Raw genomic sequence first — 21,260 nt, 5'->3', positions numbered from 1 at the left:
AATCCTAACGGTGTACAATAATGCTGGTTATTGCTAAATAAGTTGGTCATACAGTACTCAGTGTTGTGTTACTTTGGCCATTGGTATTTATTTTCCTGTCACAGAAGTTAGTACGTTTTTTTATTTAATTAGAAGTTATTGAAACTACATTTTAAAGGATTTTTTTTCTAGGGGCACAATTATAAATTCTTGATTATAATTTCATTAATTAGTTCTGTCTTCTGAGTATATGAATGGTAGGGGGTAAAGCATTGTTGCTAAATGCTAAAAGCATTAGCTTGCCTATAGGATGTTTCAAGTCAACTAGCAACACTATTTCAAGGTTGATTCGCATCTGAGAAATTAATTCAACATTTTCTCAGTAGTACAGATTAGCTATTCAAGTTGGATGAGTTATCATGAAAACCCTTCCTTTCCTCAAAGCACAGTTCAAATTTTCTTCTCCATAGTCATTCAAATTCTCCAACAGTTGTTCCCTACTCTACTGCCATGATTTTTTTGTTGTATTACATTAGTTATAGGATTTATCATTATATTGGAAATCTTGTTTTTTTATAGGTTACACTTCACTAAACTCTGAATTCTTCCATATTTTCTTTAATTTTGCAATTCTGACACTGTATTTACACAGCAATTAGGTTAGAATAATTTAGAAATGAAAGAATAGATCCTACTTCATCGTTCTACAGGGTGAGAAGGCCTTTGATTCCCTGTCTCAGAGAGTCAATTCCAGTTATACACTGTGGGGAATCCTGAGATCATTTTTACTGTAGATAATGAATTTTAATATTCTAACATTTAAGTTTGATTGAAGTATGTTCTTTATCTTCGTGAGGTAAAAATTACTGTGTGGGTTTGTAAATATTATGCAATTATGTGCTGCCTTCAAATATGTTACATTGTGTTAAAAAATCCTTATCTTATTTTTAAAATATATATTTAACAAGAAAAGTCCAATATTTTAGATTTGTCATTTTCTTTTTTTGAAGGATCAAAGTAACAATGAAATTATGATTGGAGTGATGTCAGGAGGAATTCTGATTTATAAGAACAGGGTACGAATGAATACCTTTCCATGGTAAGAACTTCCATCAATATTTTTGCTTTTACCATTATATTACCAAATATAATAATTCATATTAAAGAAAGTGGTTGTTGAAGTATATCAATGTTGTCATGCATCTTATCCCACTTGAAATCTACTAGAGACTACCAAAATAATTAAATTGTTTATTTTAAAACTTGCTTAATCCAGACAAGGCAATATTTATAAAGAATCCTGCTTCATGAATTTTTCTCTTGGAGAATCTCTTAAATTTGTCCTATAGTATAGTAGCTAATACTGTCATGTTTACTCTGTCTTGCACCATGCTGGTTGCCTTATTATTTTTTCATTTTTTTTAAGTTTTTCAAAAAAAATTTTTAATGTTTTATCTTTTTTTTTTTTTTGAGAGAGAGAGACAAACAAGAGCATGAATGGGGGAGGGGCAGAGAGAGAGACACACACAGGATCTGAAGCAGTCTCCAGGCTCTGAGCTGTCAGCACAGAGCCCGATGCAGGGCTCGAACTCGTGAATGGCAAGGTTATGACCTGAGCCCATGTTGGACTCTCAACCAACTGAGCCACCCAGACCCCCATTAGAAGTTTTATTTTTAAATAATTTCTACACCCAGCGTGGGACTCAGACTCACAAACCCGAAATCAAGAGTTGCATGTTCTAATGACTGAGCCAGCCAGGCACCCACTCCATGATTGCTTCACGTTACAGTATTTCCTCTAAGTGCATTAAGTGAGGTCCCATTTTATCGGTTGGAGCATGGGTGTGGTTGCTGCATCTATGATCTGCTATTACGTGGTTTAAATTGGTGCTAGGAAAGTATGGTGGCTCCATGGGGTTTAAAACTCCTGTTTCTTCACTTTTACTGCTCTGTTGTCCTTAGCATGTTGTCCTCATTGTCCATGATGACTCACCCTCTGTATCCCAGAACGAGGAAAAAGAAGTAGGATCTGCCTCTTTCCTTTAAGGGGATAAGTTGAAAATCATAAAAATCACTTCGACCATGTCTCTTATGCATTATATGAGTAGCTGCAGTTTTTTAAAATAAATGTAATGATTGTCTTTAGCAGAAGAAACAAATACATAAGAAATACATTGTATTACTCTGTTTCTCTTTACATCTTTTAAAAGATTTGGTCCTGATTTTTAACTATCTGTGATTTTTATTTAATAGGTTTTTGTAACTAGTCACTTTAATAACACTTTAATAGAAATATGATAAGTAACAGAAGCAGTTATTTTAGAAAATTGCCACAACTTTGTTTAAGTAATAACAATAAATTTCCTAGATGGGTCACAAAACCATACGAAGCATAAAATATAAAAATTGATGAACATCATGAAAATTAAACTTTGCTCTTCAAAAGAGACTCTAAAGAAGATGAAAGAACAAGACACAGTCTTTTGTAAAATATATATGTGATAAAGGACGTATCAAGAATATATAAAGAACTTTAATAACTCAGTAGTAAGAAGACAATCTGATTAAAAAGAAGAGGCAAAATATTTGATTACACGCTTCCACCAAAGGAGATACACAGATGGTACATGAGCACTTGACAAGATGTTCAATCATCAGTGAAATGCAAATTAAACCACAGTGAACTACTGCTCACACACAGAATAGCTCCACTTAAAAAAAAAAAAAAGTGACAATACCAAACGAGGGCAAGAAGCAAAACTCCTTAATTCTCATACGTTCCTGGTGAGAGTGCAAACTAGTACACCAACTTTGGAAACAGTTTGGCAGTTTCTTTAAAGTTAAACATAGATTTACCATATAATCCAGCATTTCTGTTCCTGGAAATTTACCCAAGAGAAATGAAAACCTGAGTTCATATGAAGAGTTTTACACTAATGTTCCTAGCTACATTATTTATAACACCACAAAACAGAACTGCAGATGTCCATCAGTTGGTGACAGAGGATTTATTTCCACAATCAATACTGTTCAGCAATAAAAAGAAATGAGCTATTGACAACACTAAACCATATGGATGCCTTGGCCTCAAAACTTTATGCCAAGTATAAGAAGCCAAACACAAACATATTCTTTGTTTCTATTTATATGAAATTCTAGAAAACACAAATTATAGAGACAGTAGACCAGTGGTTGCCAGGAACTGAAAATAGAAGGAAGCAGTTGACTGCAGAGGGACACAAGGGAATGTTTTGAGGCGATGGAAATGTTATGTGATGATTTTGGTGGGTGGTAGTTACATAACTGACTACATTTGTCAGAACTCTCTGAACTGTTCATTAAAGTTGGTATATTTCATTATATATGTCAATTACACTTCTACAAAGTCCATTAAAGAAAATTAAGTATCCTTTAGTGTTTCATATCAAATCTTCTATATGTTTGCTATATATCATTCGCTATATATCATTCAAACCATGATATGTTCAGAGGAGGATATAAAGACATGGCACCTGCCTATTAGTGGACACACAAGAATGAATTATACAATTAATAACAATAAGAAAATACGTAATTAAAAGCCTCACTGTCAGTTTTCATAACAGTGAAATGGTAAATGTGCATTTTTTTTTTTTAATATGAAATGTATTGTTAAATTGGTTTCCATACAAGTATCACCCAGTGCTCATCCCAACAGGTGCCCTCCTCAACACCCATCACCCCCCCTCCCCTCCCTCCCACCCCCCATCAACCCTGTTTGTTCTCAGTTTTTAAGAGGCTCTTATGTTTTGGCTCCCTCCCTCTCTAACCTCTCTTCTTTGAAATGTGCATCTTTGATTGTAATACATTTCTGATTTTACTAAAGACAATTTTTAAAATATTTTACTTTGTATTTTTATATTTTACATTTTTATATGAATTTTATATTTTATATAAATGTCAAAATTTGAAAAATTCTTTTCAGATAATATGGGATAAAATAATACAGTGATAATCTAAATTTTTCTGTAGTTTCAAAACCCTATATTGTATATACCTTTTTTATTATAAGGATTCTAGAAGAGTTTTTGACAAATTGTTTTGGAAACACAAAGGATAGAGTTGCTCTAGGGAAATTTTTAATGCCTCCATACGTGGGATGGATTTTAAAGGATGAATAGAAATTTCCTCAGTGAAGCAGGAAGTGTGGAAGAGGTAGGTGTGAATTTAAGGAATTCAGGTAGAGGTAGCAAACAGTAGCAGAGGCCAAATAGTAAGGGTATGACAAGCTGAGGAAATGAAGAGCTATTTGGTTTGGTTTCTCTTTCAGTTGTCTTCATTGAAGACAGAAATAAGGGAACAAAAATTTAGGAAGATATTGCTTACAAGAGAAATTAGATTCCAATTGTGAAGGATCCTACATATTCTGCTAAGGAGTTGGCATATTATTTTATTGGTAAATATGTTTAGAAACAGTTTAATATTGAGAAATATAACTCACATTTCCAAGTCTTTGTTTCTTTCTTTTTTTAAAAAAAAATTTTTAATCTTTATTTATTTTCGAGAGAGAGAGGGACAGAGCATGAACAGGGGAGGGGCAGAGAGAGAGGGAGACAAGAATCTGAAGCAGGCACCAGGCTCTGAGCTGTCAGCATAGACGACTCATGAACTCAGAAACCATGAGACTGTGACCTGAGCCAAAGTCGGACACTTAACCGACTGAGCCACCCAGGTGCCCCTTTTCTTTCTTTATGTTTTTTTAATGTTTATGTATTCTGAGGTGGGGAGGGACAGAGAGAGAGGGAGAGAGAATCCCAAGCAGGCTCTGTGTGCTGCCACCCACACAATGGAGCCACCCAGGCACCCCACATTTCGAAGTCTTTATCAAAGTACAAGTTAGGTCATGCACACACAAAAAGATGTGAATGTTTAAGATATTGACTGGAAAGTATATACTGTTCATTTTAAATTTTATTTTCAAGAATTAAACTGAATAGGGGCGCCTGGGTGGCTCAGTCGGTTGAGCATCCAACTTCGGCTCAGGTCATGATCTCACAGTCTGTGAGTTCGAGCCCCGCGTCGGGTTCTGTGCTGACAGCTTGGAGCCTGGAGCCTGCTTCAGATTCTGTGTCTCCCCTCTCTGTGCCCCTCCCCTGCTCATGTTCTGTCTCTCTCTGTCTCAAAAATTAAAAAAAACATTCAAAAAAAATTAAAAAAAAAAGAATTAAACTGAGTAGTTGGGATTTAAAGTTGTTAAAGCTACTATATCTGAATCATCATGGAACATAAGTATTTCTTCTGATCCTCAGTACTCATGGCAGTACATACTACCATTGGGAGGACTAATTTAAAGCTATTTGACTAATTGTTGGAGACTGAGCAAAAACTGGCTTGAGAGATGAAAACTCCTGAACCCCAGCCTTACAAAGATGCCCACACTGTCATGAGTTTTACTATCACTAGGCATTCCACCAGGTTCCCAGGCTGAAGAGTAGAGAAAAATCCACTCCTGTTTGGAGGGCACGATGGGGTGAACAGAGAAGTAACCATTTTGAAACATGCTCAGAGCTTTCTTTTCTCCTTAACAAAGGTCTGCCCTCAAGGAAATCTATCTTAGCAGTACTTAACCAACATGGACTTTACCAAAGCATAACCAAAGTGGGGGAAGGAAATACCTTTTTTTAGCCCCCACTATACCTCTTGTCTCACTTAAGAAGAGGGTGAGCTGAAAAGCACTGGAGGTCAGGGCCAAGTAGCACAGACCACCAAACCATGGAGACCTAATCATGGGTTTAAGAACAATTCCTCCCCAACCCTCACTTTACTACCACATCAAAGAGCTCCTGTATAATAACGGGATTACAATTTAAATAACTGCCAGACTCAGACTATTTAAGAAGGAGTCTCTAGGGAAACTGAAAGCCAACAGGGGAGACAAAAACAAGGAAACTAGAGGAAATAGCTTCACACACTTACCTCACAGAATGTTCCTTTGAAGAAACCATAATTTGATTGGTTTAGCTTCTGAAGGATTCATGCCTCCGGGCATTAGAGCAATGTGTTGGTAATTAGGGGAGTTTTACAGCTGGGTGTGCTTATTGAAAGAATCCTGTCCTCTGAGGATTACTGTACGCATACCAGGAGACTATGTGCCTTCCTGAAGAGTAGCAGCAGAAGCTTAGCACTGGGAGTTGGGGGATATGGGTGGATTTCATGAAAATAATGCAACAAATACAATAGCAATCCAGGGTCAGGGTTGCATATATCTTTTTGAATTAGTATTTCCTTTCTATTTGGGTAAATACCCAATCGTGGAATTATTGGGTCATATGGTATTTCTATTTTTAAATTTTTCAGGAACTTCCCTACTGTTTTCCACAGTGGCTGCACCAGCTTGCATTCCCACCAGCAGTGCACAAGGGCTCCCTTTTCTCCACATTCTCACCAACATTTATTTCTTGTCTTTTTGGTTTTGGCCATTCTAACAGGTGGAAAGGGATATTGTGGTTTTGATTTGCATTTCCCTGAGGATTAGTGATGTTGAGCATCTTTTCATGTGTCTGTAGGCCATTTCGGTAGGTTTACTTTGGAAAATTGTCTATTCAGGTCCTCTTTTTTTAATAAGTTTGTTAATTAAATTTCTTTAACAAATACAGGCCTATTCAGATTGTGTATTTCTTCTTTTGTGAGTTTTGATGGATCGTGTCTTTCAAAGAATTGGCTCATTTTATTGAGATTATCAAACTTACGGGCATAGACTTCTTCATAGTATTCTTTTACTATGTTTTTTTTTAAGTTGTTGCTGTAATTCAAAAACCTTTATTTCATATTAATATAAATAAAACTTGATTTTCAGTCACTGTTTACTATGCTTTTAATTGTAGTGATGTCTACTCTTATTTCTGAATATTAGTAATTTGTGTACTTTCTCTTTTTCTCTTAGTCTGGCTCAATAAGTAGAGGCTTATTGATTTTATTAAATTTTCAAAGAACTAGCTTTTGGTTTCATTGATATTCTCTGTTGGTCTGCTGTTTTCTTTTTCACTGATTTCTGCTCTACTGTTTTTCTTACTTTAGATTTAAATTGCTCTTCTTTTTGTAAAGTAGAAACTTAGATTATTGATTTTTGGTCTTTCTTCTCATATATGCATTCAGTGTCATAAAGTTCCTTCTAAGTACTGCTTTTGCTGTGTGTCATGTATTTGGATGGGTTGTGTTTTCATTTTCATTTAGGTTAAATTTTCATTTCTCTTGATTTCTTGTTTGATTCATGTTGTATTTATAGGTGTGTTATTTACTCTCCAGGCATTTTAGGATTTTCCAGTAGTTCTTTTTTCTACCTGATGTTCCAGTAGAAATCAGTAATTACTGATTTCTAGATTAATTCATTGTGCTTTGAGAGTAGATATTATATGATTTCTATCCTTTGAAATTTGTGAAGGTGTGTTTTATGGCTGAGAATATGGTCTATTTTAGTGAATGTTCCAAATGAGCTTGAAAAGAATATTTTTTCATGTTATAAGAAGTAATCTGTAAAGGTCAATTATATCCATTAAATTGATGATATTGTTGAGTTCAGTTATGTCTTTAATGATCTTCTATGTGCTGAATTTTTCCATTTCAGATAGAGGAGTGTTGAAGTCTCCAGCTATGTTAGTTATTCATGTGTATTTCTTTGTAATTCTATCAATTTTTGCCTCTTGTAGTTTAATGCTCTGTTTTAAGGTGCATACACATTAAGATTTCATAATGTCTTCTTGGAGAATTTACCCCTTTATCATTGTGGAATGCCCTTTATCCCTGATAACTTTATTTGCTTTAATGTCTGTTCTTTTTGAAATTATTAGAACTACTCTTTTTAAATTTTTTTTATTTTTGATTCTTTCTTTTTTAAGATGCAGTTGATGGTGCCTGGGTGGCTTAGTCTGTTAAGTGTCCGACTTCAGCTTAGGTCATGATCTCAATGGTTCATGGTTCAAACCTCACGTAGGGCTCTGTGCTGACAGCTCGCAGTCTGGAGCCTTCTTTGGATTCTGTTCCTCCCTTTCTCTCTGACCCTCCCCTGCTCGAGCTCTGTCCATCTCTCTCTCTCAAAAATAAACAATAAAAAAAAATGTAAGATATAATTGACATATAACATTATGTTAGTTTCAGGTGTACAAAAATGATTCAGTATTTGTATATATTGCAAAATGGTCACTACTGTAAATCTCGTCAATGTTTGTCACTACACATAATTACAATTCTTTTTTTCTTGTGATGAGAACTTTTAAGATCTGTCTTAGCAACATTTAAATATACAATATAGTGTTATTAACTATAGTCCCCATGATGGCCATTACAACCCTACTACTCCTGCTTCTCTTGATTAGTCTTAGCATGGTATATATATATATATATATATATATATATATACACACACACACACACACACACACACACACACACACATATATGTATTCAATTTTTTTTTATGTATATTTTTTTGAGAGAGAGAGACAGAGTGTGAGTGGGGGAGGAGCAGAGAGAGAGGGAGACGCAATCTGAAGCAGGCTTCAGGCTCTGAGCTGTCAGCACAGAGCCCGATGCAGGGCTCAAACCCATGAACCATGAGACCATGACCTGAGCTGAAGTCAGATGCTTACCGACTGAGCCACCCAGGCGCCCAGCATGGTATATTTTTATCCATCTGTTTACATTTAACCTATATATGTCTTTATATTTAAATAGCCTACTGGTGTATCTTGTTTTTTGATCCACTCTGACAATGTATCTTTTAATTGTTGCATTTAGCCTTTTGCCATTTTTAAAGGATTTTTGATGTTTGTATTAGTATCTGCCATATTCATTACTTTTTTGTTTGTTGCCCTTGTTCTTTGTTTCCATTTTTGTGTTTCCCTCTTTTTCTGCCATTTGTTATTTTAATTGAGCATTTTATATGATCTCATTTTCTCTCCTTACTTAGCTTATCAGTTTTACTTCTTTTTTTACTTGTTTTAAGTGGTTGCTCTAGAGTTTGCAGTTCTATTTACATTAGTCCAAGTCTACTTTCAAATGATAATATGCCACGTCACAGGTAGTGTGAGTACCTTATAATGAAATAATACTAATTTCTTCCTCCTGTCCCTTGTATCATTGCTGTCAATCCTTTCACTTATTTATAAGCCTACAGAAGTATATAACTTTATATATATATATAATTATACATATATGATAGGTACATAAGCATACCTAATTGAATACATTGTTGCTTTTCTTATTTTGAAGAAAATGTTATATGTTAGATCAGTTAAGAATATGACAAATCAAGTTTTTATTGTAATGTCACTTACTCCTTCTTCACTGTTTTACCTTTCTTTATATAGATCCAAGTTTTGGGCCTATATTAATTTTTTCTTTTAACATTTCTTACAAGGCAGGTCCGTGGCAATAAAGTCCCCCTACTTTTATTTGAGAATGTCTTTATTTCTCATTCATTTGTTAAAGGGTAATTTCAAGAATACAAAATAAGGGGTTGGTGGTTTTTTTCTCTCAATGCGCTCTTCTTTATGGTTTTGGAGAAGTTGGATGTAATTCTTCTTACCTTTGTTCGTCTATAGGTAAGGTGTTTTTTCCTTTGGCTTCTGTCAAGATTTTTTCTTTATCTTTGATTTTCTGTAACTTAAAAGTGATATGCCTAGGTGTGTTTTTTTAGGCATTTATCCTGTTTGTGTTCTCTTGAGCTTTCTTGATCTGTGCTTTGATGTTCGGTGTTAATTTAGGGAAATTCCTTAGTTATTTTGGTTTCAGACATTTCTTCTGTTACTTTGTTCTCCTTCTGGTATGTTCATTACCATATGTTACTGTATATTGCATCTTTTACAGTTGTCCCACAGTTCTTAGATAGTCTGTTCTTTTTACATCCTTTTCTCTTTGCTTTTTGGGTTTGGGGGATTTTACTGATATATCCTCTATCTTAGAGATTATTTCCTCAGCTTTGTCAAGTGTACTAATAAGGTCATGAAATGTATTGTTTCTATTACAGTGTTTTTTACCCATAGCATTTTCTTGAAGTTCTTTCTTATGATTTCCATCTCTGTACTTACATTGCCCATTTGTTCTTATATGCTTTTTACTTTATTCTTTAGAGTCCTTAGCATATTAATTGTAGATGTTTTAAATTCCCAGTCTGATCATTCCAGCGTCTCTTCCATGTCCGGTTCTGTTCTGTTTCTTCACATCGTGTTTTTGCCTTTTGGTATGCCTTGTAACTTTTTCTTGATAACCAGATATGGTATTTTAAAGGAACTGCTGTAAATAAGCTCTTAGTAATGTTGTCAGGTGTTGGGGAAAGGCAAGTGTACTGTATCCTATGAATAGCCCTCAGTGTTTTAGTGAGCCTGTGCCTCTAGACTGTGAGCCTCACAAGCGTTTCTCGTTTTTTTTTCTCCCTGCTAGGTGGGATAGAATGGTTACAGTGAGCTGGAGTTGGTTTGGCTTCCCCAGGCTAGTTAAGCTTTGGTAGTAGTACCCCAGCAGGTTAGGATTTGTCTAACTAGTTACTCCTGAAGGACCTTATTAAGAACAGAGTGCTCTGGTGTATTTCAAGATGGTTCCTTTCCCCTTCTCTTGCTGGAAACCCAAGGGTATTTTTCTCTGACATTTACCATGCAAACCTGATGGAACTCCTAGAGGTAAATCTTAACAAATATTGCAGGAGCCCCCTGTATGACTGGGTGCCTCTGGAGTTTTTAACTCTGGAAGTTGGCTACACGGAGCCTCCAACAATTCTTAAATTACGGTTCAGGTTTTACTGCCTTGGCACTGGTTCGTCTGGCAGTTTCTGCTCGTGAGTCTCTGCTCTGGTAAGCTGCAGCTCTCTGCATGCACTTGTTGGTCTCAGGCCTTGAGGGTAGCAGTTTGCCCTGTGCCCTCCTGTCTCTTATGGAGCCAAGAAGAGTTGTTGGTTTTTCAGTCTGTTGAGCTTTGTACTTAATACATTGGAGTGGTGATTTCTGAGTTCCTTACAGAACCAGAAAACTACTTGTAGTTTTAAAAAGTAAATAACTATGTTGTTGGTATATCTTGAAATTTTAATTTGTGATATGTGTTTTTATGTATTTCTCTAGAGCTGAAAATTAGAAAATGTATAGTTCACAGCAAATGTTCTGATAAAACTTTATTCAATTGAGTATATAGATTCTAATTATTTTTCATGAAGCACCAGAATCTTTAGATTATTTATGTAATGTGTGTATATATGATTAAATGTTCAGAGGTTACTATATATACAGCTAAAAGATTATTTTTTGAATTATTTTCTTAAGTTACTGTTTTTATCTTCATTCAGTATTATAAACACTCCAATTCATTCTTTTTATCCAGGTTGAAGATTGTAAAAATTTCTTTTAAGTGCAAACAGTTTTTTATTCAACTTAGAAAAGAATTGGTGAGTGATGATCTTAATCATTATTAATATAAATGAATATATTTATAAAACTATTTGTATAAATATAAATAACATTTATATAAACAAATAGTATTTATATAAGTGAAGTCTTCAGAAATGAAGTCATTCGTGGCCAGACTCTCCGTGTGAGGTTGATAACTGCCCACCGATTTAGTTAATTCACATTTTATGACAGTGTTTATTTCCCCAGTGTTACTGTGGTTCTGATTTAAAAAGTTCTTCTAAATAACCATTCTGCTCTCTTTTGAACTTTGAAACTGATCTCAATTGTGATGTTCATTGTCAGTTGCCAGGGTCTAGTCATGAAGGTGGTAACTGAGCATTTTATATGTTCTTCTTCTTCTTCTTTTTTTTTTTTTTAACTGATCTACAACACTTTCTTTCGTATATATGCTCATTTCATTTTAGGGAAACTGAGTGTTTAGTTTTGTTTCTAGTTCATGAATGTATAGTACATTTCCTCCCTTTGTGTGAATGGTGGTGTCCTTTTGTATATTAAATACAACACATTGAATTGTCATGGGAAAGAATTTCATCTTGCAAATGATTTTCTCTATTTAACCAAATTAAACTAATTTTATCCTTTGACTTAAGTTATTTCTTACAAATTGTAACAAATTAATGCAGATTTCAAGGGAGTTGTATGTGTGTGTAAAATGTATTTGAAATCTTAAAAATATTTGATCAACTGTATTTTATCAGCAACTATGATTTCCCTTTTATCCTCACAAAATATGAAAGTTTTTTTCTATAGAGTTTTATTGAAACACACAGAAAAGTGTATAAATATTAAGTATAGTGTTTGGTAAGTATGTAATAATATATCATGTTAATATGTAGAATGTTACTGTCACCTTGGTTTTATTGCTGATGGATCTGATGCTCATTTGCTGTCATTAACCTTTCTGAAAGGTAAATACTGATCACCATGGATTAGTTTGCCTATTTTTGAACTTTAAAAAATGAATCATACATAATGTTCTCCTGTTGTGTACCTTCTAACCTTAACATTATGAGATTCATCCATATTGTTGCACATAGCAGTACTTTGTTCTGTTGCTACATGGTGTTCCGTTGATTGAATATACCATAAATTATTTATTCTTATGTTAGTGGATACTTTTGGCATTTCCAGGTTGTGTCTATTACAACTAATGCTGCTAATGAACATTTTTGTATATGTTTCAAATCTTATCTGGAAGCCTCTACTTCTCTAAAATACTTTACTTTAAATCATTATATTGGTAGAAGGCAATGTAGAAGTCAACTTTCTAATTTTTTCCCATTAATAGTACTATTGTTACTACTAATAGTAGTTGTGGTATTTAACATTTATTGAGGTCTTACTCTGTGTCTGATAATCACACAATCATTTTCATAGCATTTAATCCTCAAACCATTCTGTGAGGTAGCATATCATTTAGGAATGTGTTTAGCCACAGATATTATCAACAAAAGTCATCTAACAACTGATCTGAGACTGTATATGGTCGTAGTCTGTAGAATGTCGTTTTGTTAATGTTTTCTCTCAGGAACATCTTTTTAAATACCCACACTTTATAGAAACTACTTATCTCTTAATACAACATTTTATGTCTATTGTTTACAAAATGTGGATTTTGTTATAATTTATTACAGATTGTCCAAGTACAATTGGTAGAAAGCCAGAATCACACATAGACTTTTTGACGTATGCAAAGTGTCAAAAAAGGTAGAACATAAATGATTCTTGGATGTTGCTTCTGCAGAGTATTGCTGTGTAATGCTCTGTGTGAGACCTAATCAATATTCATGGCATATGGTACAGCATGTAAACTACTTGTTAGTGCATACAAAGCCACTGTTAAGCACAGTTAAAAATTTTTTGGTGATCAAGAAGTGGTATTTTAAGCATATTATCTTCTAAAATAATAGTTTAATATTTACTTTTTTTTAATGTTTATTTTTGAGAGAGAGAGAGAGAGAGCGTGAATGGTAGAATACAGAGAGAGAGGGAGACACTGAATCCGAAGCAGGCTTCAGGCTCCGAGCTGTCAGTACAGAGCCCGACGTGGGGCTCGAACTCATAGACCGTGAGATCATGACCTGAGCCGAAGTCAGCCGCTCAACCGACTAAGCCACCCAGGCACCCCAGTAGTTTAATATTTATATGTGGGCATCTTACTATATTTTAGTTATGGAAATGCTATCATACCTTTTGATAGGCAAACATTTCTTTAACAAGGCATAGAAAACCTTAAAAGAAAAGATCAGTAACTTGGACTTGTTACTTAATTGTTAAAATTAAGAGCTATATTCATCAAAAGATAGCATGAAGGGAGTGAAATAGCACAGTGTATATCTATAATACACACGTACCCACATCCTTGGTTATATATCCAACCCAGTCCAAAGATATGCTACTGAGTTGAACAGATACTTCAGAAATGAAGACAGCCATGTGGCCAGTAATGTGAGAAGGTGTTGAACCTCTGTGATCATCAGGGGAGTACAAATTATAACCAAAATGTGATACTTCTACACATCCACAGGAATAGTGTAGAGAAGAGATTGATAAGCCAGTGGTTGGTGAGTTAGAGGATATAGGGCCGGTGGGAGGGAGTATATATTGATCTGTTTTGGAAAACTGTTGGGCAGTATCTACTAAAGATGAACACGCATATCTTATCCAACAACAGAAATGTACACACATGTGCATCAGACCACATACAGGAAATATACATAGCAATATTTTTATATCCTGAAACTGGAAAAACAAAGTATCTGTCGACAGCAAATGGATAAACTGACATATTCATATGATAGAATATTACACAGAATGAAAATTACTGTTTCACAACCATATGGATGGATATAGAAACAGAATACTAAAAAGAATTCAAACCTTAAGACACATATGTATGATTCCATGTATATAATTTAGTTCAAAAACAGGCATAACTAATCTGTAGTGATAAAAGGCAGAAGAGTGATTACCTTTGCAAAAATAATCTGGTAGAAAGGGGAGATACTTCAGAGTTGCTAGTAATAATCCATTTCTTGTTCTGGTTGGAAGTTAAATGGTTGCATTCATTGTGTGAATACCAGAGCTATACACTTAGAACATGTGTGACTTACTAGAGGTAGTTTGCTTCAGTAAAACCATTTAAAAAGTAATTTGTGCCAAACTTTTAGAGAAAAATTAAGGAAATGCTTCTATTATGTTGCTACTTATTTTAAAATTTGAGTTACATAATAGTGTTTATAAGTGCTGAATATTCCTATGTACTTACAGTCTACACAGATATACAAATTTTGAGATGGTTTTAAAAGGTGTGTGTATCTTATAGTTTAATTTATGTTCCAGGATTATATTTTGAAATAGAATTATAGCTAGTAAGCTTTAACAACAGATATATATCCAATTTTAAACTTATTTGTAGCTATATTGTAAAATAAAAGTTCCTAAGAGTTGTAATATTACTGACTGAAGTGAGGTCCACATTTTGCAAACCTTTCCATTTATTTTACTGCCTTTTTATTGGATAAACAAAAAAGGGGCTGTGCTACAGGGATTAGTGTTTGTAAGGCTAGAATGTTTATCTGTAAAAAGTAAACTAAATGGAGCATTAGATCCTGATGTTTTCCTGGTATTCTCTGCATTTTGTCATTTACTACAGCACGAATCTAGAGAAACGTTATTGGGATTTAATATGGTGAATTACAGAGCATGCAAAAATTTGTGGAAAGCATGTGTAGAACATCACACATTCTTCCGTTTGGACAGACCGCTTCCACCTCAAAAGAACTTTTTTGCACATTATTTTACATTAGGTTCAAAATTCCGGTACTGGTAAGTATTGGTTATGCACTAATGCTTTATTATTGGATTTTTCCTCACTGTAAAATAAGCGTGTATTTTATTGAGTCATAGAATGTTTATTATTTATACACCCTACCGAGTCAGAATCTCTGTGGCGTGTGGCCCCTTTGTCTATATCAGCCAAAAGTTTAAAGGTTCTTGTGCCATATGGGAGAAACCTCTTCCATTGACTATAATTTTGATCACTATTCTCAAAGGTAAATCAATGATATTTAATTATTTACATTCTAGACATCTATAATTTCCATTATGTCTTTGTTAAACATTTACAAGAAAACTTTTCTTTGTTCTAAGACACCTTTATTTGTAAAAGCAAAGGTATCTTCTGCATGAAAATGTAATTTATTGGTTTCCCTCACTATCCAAAAGTAGAATGTCCCTGTAAAACCTTTCATAAGCCAAATGGCATACATGAAGAAGCCATTACCATTAATCTATAATGGTAAACTTTTTTAGCATTCTCAGACCCCCAAAATTACCTCTCACAGGCTTTTCTTTTACCTGAGGACACATCTTGCTATCGAATACACAAAATAAATCAAGATAAAGCACAGATGCTCACAGACACAGTTCAGAGCGTTGGTGGCTTACTGCTGAGATGCTGAGTGTACTCCCTGGGAAGGAACTTGGGGCAGGGGACGGGGGCAGTCTCGCTGCTTGTGGGGTGTGCTGCCTCTTCAGTGGCTCGCTGCAGAACAGATGCTGAGTGCTGGGTTTTCCTTATATTGTACAAGCATAGTGGCGTGACACAGGCTTACAAAAAGCAGGGGATACCTGTACTTTGCTTTTTTATGTATGAGTTTGTTGAACCCTTTATTATAAAGAGTTCAAAACAGCTGTTCTGCAAAAATTACATTTAGTCATTGAACAATAACCCCAAATTTCTTTTCCTAAAACTGTCTGATTACTATTTTATCTTTTCCTAAAAGAAACAGTCTTTGGGAGATAATTCTAAATTTGGAGAAATTCTGATTAATTTTGCCTCTGGAATTCTTACAAGACTCAGGAAAGCTAGTTTTTAAGTGCAGCCTGGTAAGAATCAGGTAGAAAAAGTCATTCGTAATCTCTGCTAAAACAAGTGTTATCCATTTTTGTTTCTGCTTCATAAAATAATATTTTCCATCTTCAGTAAATAAAACCTTTCATCATTACGTGTTAGATTAATTCATGTTATATATTCATGCAGAAAATATTTAGATGTGGTACAAAAAAGATTTGTATTGTAAATCTCAGAATTTATAAATGCCAGTTTGTAATCTCAGAAAAAATAACAGCATAAAGCTTAGTACAGGATATACTATTAAAAATATATTCTCCCCCGTCCCCAGAGCAACCCCCAAATTCAGTAGCAACACTTAAACAGAATTAGGAAATTTTTAGCTACAAAAAAAGGTACAGCAGATTCTTTTTTTTTTAATGTTTTTTTTAACATTTTATTTATTTTTGAGACAGACAGAGACAAAGCATGAATGGGGGAGGGGCAGAGAGAGAGGGAGACACAGAATCTGAAGCAGGCTCCAGGCTCTGAGCCATCAGCCCAGAGCCCGACGCGGGGCTCGAACTCACAGACCACGAGATCGTGACCTGAGCTGAAGTCGAACACTTAACCAACTGAGCTATTCAGGCACCCCTCAAATTTTTTAATAGATGTAAAGCAGTTCAGGTTTTCTCTTTCTTCTCAGTAAGCTTTGGTAGTTCATGTTTTTCAAGGAATTTATCTGTTTTCTCTAAGTTGTTGAATTTTTTGACATAAAGTTTATAGTATTCTTTTTAATATCTCTAGAGTCTGTAGTAATATCATTTCTTTCATTCTTGATTTTGGTAACTTATACCTTCTCTCTTCTCTTTCCTTGATCTGTCTTTGCTAGAGGTTTATCAGTTTGGATTAAAAACTCTTAAACAGGGCACCTGGGTAGCTCAGTCGGTTAAGCATTTGACTCTTGATTTTGGCTCCGGTCATGATCCCGGGGGGTCGTGGGATAGAGCCTGGGATCGGGCTCCGTGCTGAGTGTGGAGCCTGCTTAAGATTCTTTTTCTCTCTCTCTCACCCTCTGACTTTCTTCCCCACCTGACTTACACATGCTTTCTCTCTTTCTCTCTCTCTAAAAGAAATAGAAAACAAAACACTTTTAAACATTGTTAATGCCAAATAAAACTTTATTCAGGCTTATGTGTAGCTGGGAGTCACCCTTTGTCTACCACGTCTTCAAGGAAAAAAAAGTGACTGAAAAATCTTAAACTTACCAGTTTGCCATTCAAGTCTAAAGTCAGTAAACATTATCAAATATACAAAACCTCAGGGAATAGAACATCTGTGAGTCCATCTAAAAAATAATGCTTTTTTAGGGGCTCCTGGGTGGCTCAGTCAGTTAAGCATCCGACTTCGGCTCACGTCATGATCTAGCGCTCTGTGAGTTCAAGCCCTGCATCGGGCTCTGTGCTGACAGCTCAGAGCCTGGAGCCTGCTTTGGATTCTGTGACTCCTCCCCTCTCTCTGCCCCTCCCCTGCTCTTGCTCTGTCTCTCTCTGTCTCTCAAAAAATAAATGTTAAAAAAAAATTTTTTTTAAATAATGCTTTTTAAAAAGATTTTATTTTTGGGTGATCTCTACCCCCAATGTGGGGCTGTAACTCACAGCACTGATATCAAGAGTCACAAGCTCCTCTGACTAATCCAGCCAGGTGCCCTCTAAAAATGTTTTAATAATAAAATTAACCCACAAGAGATAAGTCAACATGACTCAAGAAGAATCTTGGTAAAAGAACTAAGAATGAAGCTTAAGTCCTTTAAATATAGACCTAATCCTTGACAACTGTCAGAATTATGACTATAGAACAGAATTAAAATGCTATAAACTTTGATAAAGTGAAAATAACAATAGAACTAAGAAAACAAGAGAGTAGTCGAAGTACAAGAAACCATGTTAGCAAAAATTAAATGGTAACAACACCAACTCCTTAAGCTTGTCCTGGTCTGTCTTTCTTACCATGTATATACATGTATTTATGAGTGGCAATCTTTTTCTTCTTTCAGTTCGAGGGAAATTAGTTTAATACTGTTTTCATGAAAAGTGGCGTATATCGCATAATCACACAGTTAATAGAATTATGTCCATTTTTATAGCATTTTCTACATATATAGAGAGTTTTAGAATGATTTTACCACTCATAATGGAGATTATTTCTTAGGGATAAGACTGGCTAAATTTTTTTTAAAAATCTTTTTGTTATGCTTTTCTGTATTGCTGAAATTACCTATAATGAGCCTGTATTCTCTTACCAATCGGCATTTTCTCATTGTTTAAAGATAACTATCCTGCTGTCAGAATTTGGTATTCTTAGATTATGGTATATTCATGTTGTTCTAGTAATAATACTAAACTCCTAATGAACCATATTATGGATAATATAAAATATAAACCTTTAATTGCTCCATCGTATTTCAATTTTTTTTTAAGTTTTATTTCTTTAAGTAATCCCTACACCCCATGTGGGGCTCGAACTCATGACCCTGAGATCAAAAGTCACATGCCTTTTTGACTGATACAGCCAGGCCCCCCCATATTTCAGTTTTATCTTTATATTTTTATTATGAAATTCAAGTTGTTAATCCAGCCTTTTGAGTAATCGTGTCTCATTTGAGTCCTCTTCGGTGGTAAATTAATGTATCAGGGAAACAGAAAGTCTTTTTGATTTTTCTAATAAAAGCAATTTAATTAAGGGAGTTGGTTACACAGGTATTAGGCTGGCAAAGCAAAAGTGAAAGAGGGTTATAGTGAAGTAACCAGGAGGAATGGATAATGCTTAAAGATCAGAAGCTTGTGTTACCTCTAGGCTGGAGTCCATAAGCCTAGACCTGCTACTCCACTGTTAGAACCACTGTCACAGTCAGTTCTGGATCTGCCCAATAGGTGCTGCTTTGACCAGGGGTGGTATATAACATTGACAAGGTGTGATTTCTCTTAGTGTCCTATTCCCACTTCTGTTACAGCAGCTACCAGCATTTGTCAGTCTCCAGCTTTTGACTTACATTTACTTTTTTTCTGATGGGAGATCAGAAAGTAGAGTAAGAGAAAGCCAGCTTACAAAGGAATCTAGAAAATAGTTTGCTGACTGGGAGCCTCCTATGAAACTTAGTGGATCATGGAAGAACAGGATTGAAGCCCATGACAGCTCAGTTAACATTAAATTAAATTAGTGTGTATAAGTAAACCATACATGTTTATACTTGTAAAAGTTAAGTTTTGTTTGTAGTCCTTTCAAACTTTAAAAAATATATCTAAAGCACTTAAAAAAATTTTTTTTTAATGTTTTATTTATTTTTGACAGAGAGAGAGAGACAGAGCATGAGCTGGGGAGGGGCAGAGAGAGAGGGAGACCCAGAATCCAAAGCAGGCTCCAGGCTCTGAGCTGTCAGCACAGAGCCAGACGTGGGGCTCGAATCCACTAACGGCAAGATCATGACCTGATCTGAAGTCAGATGCTCAACCGACTGAGCCACCCAGGCGCCCCTATCCAAATCACTTTTAAAAAAATGTTTATTTATTTATTTTGAGGGAGAAAGCACGAGCAGGGGAGGAGCAGAGAGGAAGGAAGAGAAAGAATCCCAAGCAGGCTCCGCTGTATCAGTGCAGAGCCTGACACTGGGCTCAATCCCATGACTGTAAAGTACTTTTTAATCATCAAAATGATCAATAATCTTATGATTGAGGTAGGAATGGTAGCTTGACAGGTATTTATCTGGACACAGTCCTGTCTATACTGAGTATGCATTAAATAAAGATTTCTGTCTGTCATAATAAACAGTGGTTAGAAATACTAGAACTATTATAATACAATATTGAAATATTATTTAGGCTAAGAGATGGAATTTGGAATATTAAACAATTTATTATTTCCTCCATGAACGTACCCAAACACACATCTTTATTATCTCTGTTCCAAAATATCCAAGGATTAAAATCATTGTTCTAATGCGGAAATAGCAAACAATAATGAACCTCAACTCGTTACCTTGTTCACAATTGCAAGTATAGTTTATCCTTCTTAGAGGAAATATATTTTCTTAAGAAACTTCAACGTACCTAAGTTTAAAAATCATGGTTATGTTTTGGACTTTTCCTTTAAAACATCAACAGATAGGGGCCTCTGGGTGGCTCACTGGGTTAAGTGTCTGACTTCAGCTCAGGTCATGATCTCACGGTTTGTGGGTTCAAGCCTGGTGTGGGACTCTGTGCTGACAGCTCAGAGCCTGGAGCCTGCTTCGGATTCTGTGTCTCCTTCTCTCTCTGTTCCTCCCCTGCTTGCACTCTGTGTGTGTGTCTCTCTCTCAAAAATAAATATTTAAAAAAATTTTTTGAACTTCAACAGATAGACCATTCTGTTCACATTTATCTATACTTATGGAAGATGATCTTAAAAATTGTTTGCTTTGCTTTGGAAACCTACGTTTGGCTGCTTTTATATGAATTAGATATCTACAAATGTAAATGGTTCTATTTGATATACTAGACATTTATGTCTGTTCACACTTAAATAATATGATGTGTCAAGTAGCAAATTCACTGAAAACCAAGTTTTTAGTAACAAATACGTTCTGAACACCTTGGTTTACCATAGAGGAGGCTCTATTTCCATGCATAAACTGTGTGCCTGCTAGACAATTCAGCTTCAAGGCAAATTGTAGTGCCCAACTCCCAGTGATTTTTTCAGTCCTTAGTTCCTCCCTGTTTATGAAAGTCCGGAGTTGCCTGTGTCTGGACAAGGAAGGATTTGAGAATATAACCAGTCTTTGTATCTGTGATCGTTACCAGTAGACAAGGAAGAAAAGCCCAAGGAAAGAGCAGCTTTTTAAGATTCCCTGTGTTCTCCTTCATTAAGGAGTAGTAGAGATACTAGCTAAACCACAGACCAACTGTGGTTGGTGAGAGTGCCAGTCATTCTCAAATAAAAGAAGTATCTAAAAATGAAGTGTCTGTGGAACACATGTTTGT

At 35.1% G+C, this 21,260-nt stretch overlaps 1 protein-coding gene across 11 annotated transcripts in view; it reads left to right on the top strand.

Moving 5' to 3' along the window:
- The window catches only part of PTPN4 (protein tyrosine phosphatase non-receptor type 4), a 230,077-nt gene that overhangs the window by 140,464 nt on the left and 68,353 nt on the right, over window positions 1-21,260 (top strand). For all 11 annotated transcript variants that reach the window (XM_040474832.1, XM_040474828.1, XM_040474831.1 and 8 more), the window contains 3 exons: window positions 990-1,078; window positions 11,323-11,386; window positions 15,067-15,239. In XM_040474832.1, the coding sequence (XP_040330766.1) occupies window positions 990-1,078; window positions 11,323-11,386; window positions 15,067-15,239 (326 nt within the window). The remainder of the gene's footprint in view (window positions 1-989; window positions 1,079-11,322; window positions 11,387-15,066; window positions 15,240-21,260) is intronic.

The sequence above is a fragment of the Herpailurus yagouaroundi genome, unplaced genomic scaffold (assembly GCF_014898765.1).
Source record: "Herpailurus yagouaroundi ecotype Mexico unplaced genomic scaffold, PumYag 140, whole genome shotgun sequence".
Taxonomy (NCBI): domain Eukaryota; kingdom Metazoa; phylum Chordata; class Mammalia; order Carnivora; family Felidae; genus Herpailurus; species Herpailurus yagouaroundi.
The sequence above is the reverse complement of the archived record's forward strand: the minus strand, read 5'-3'. Positions and strand labels throughout refer to the sequence as shown.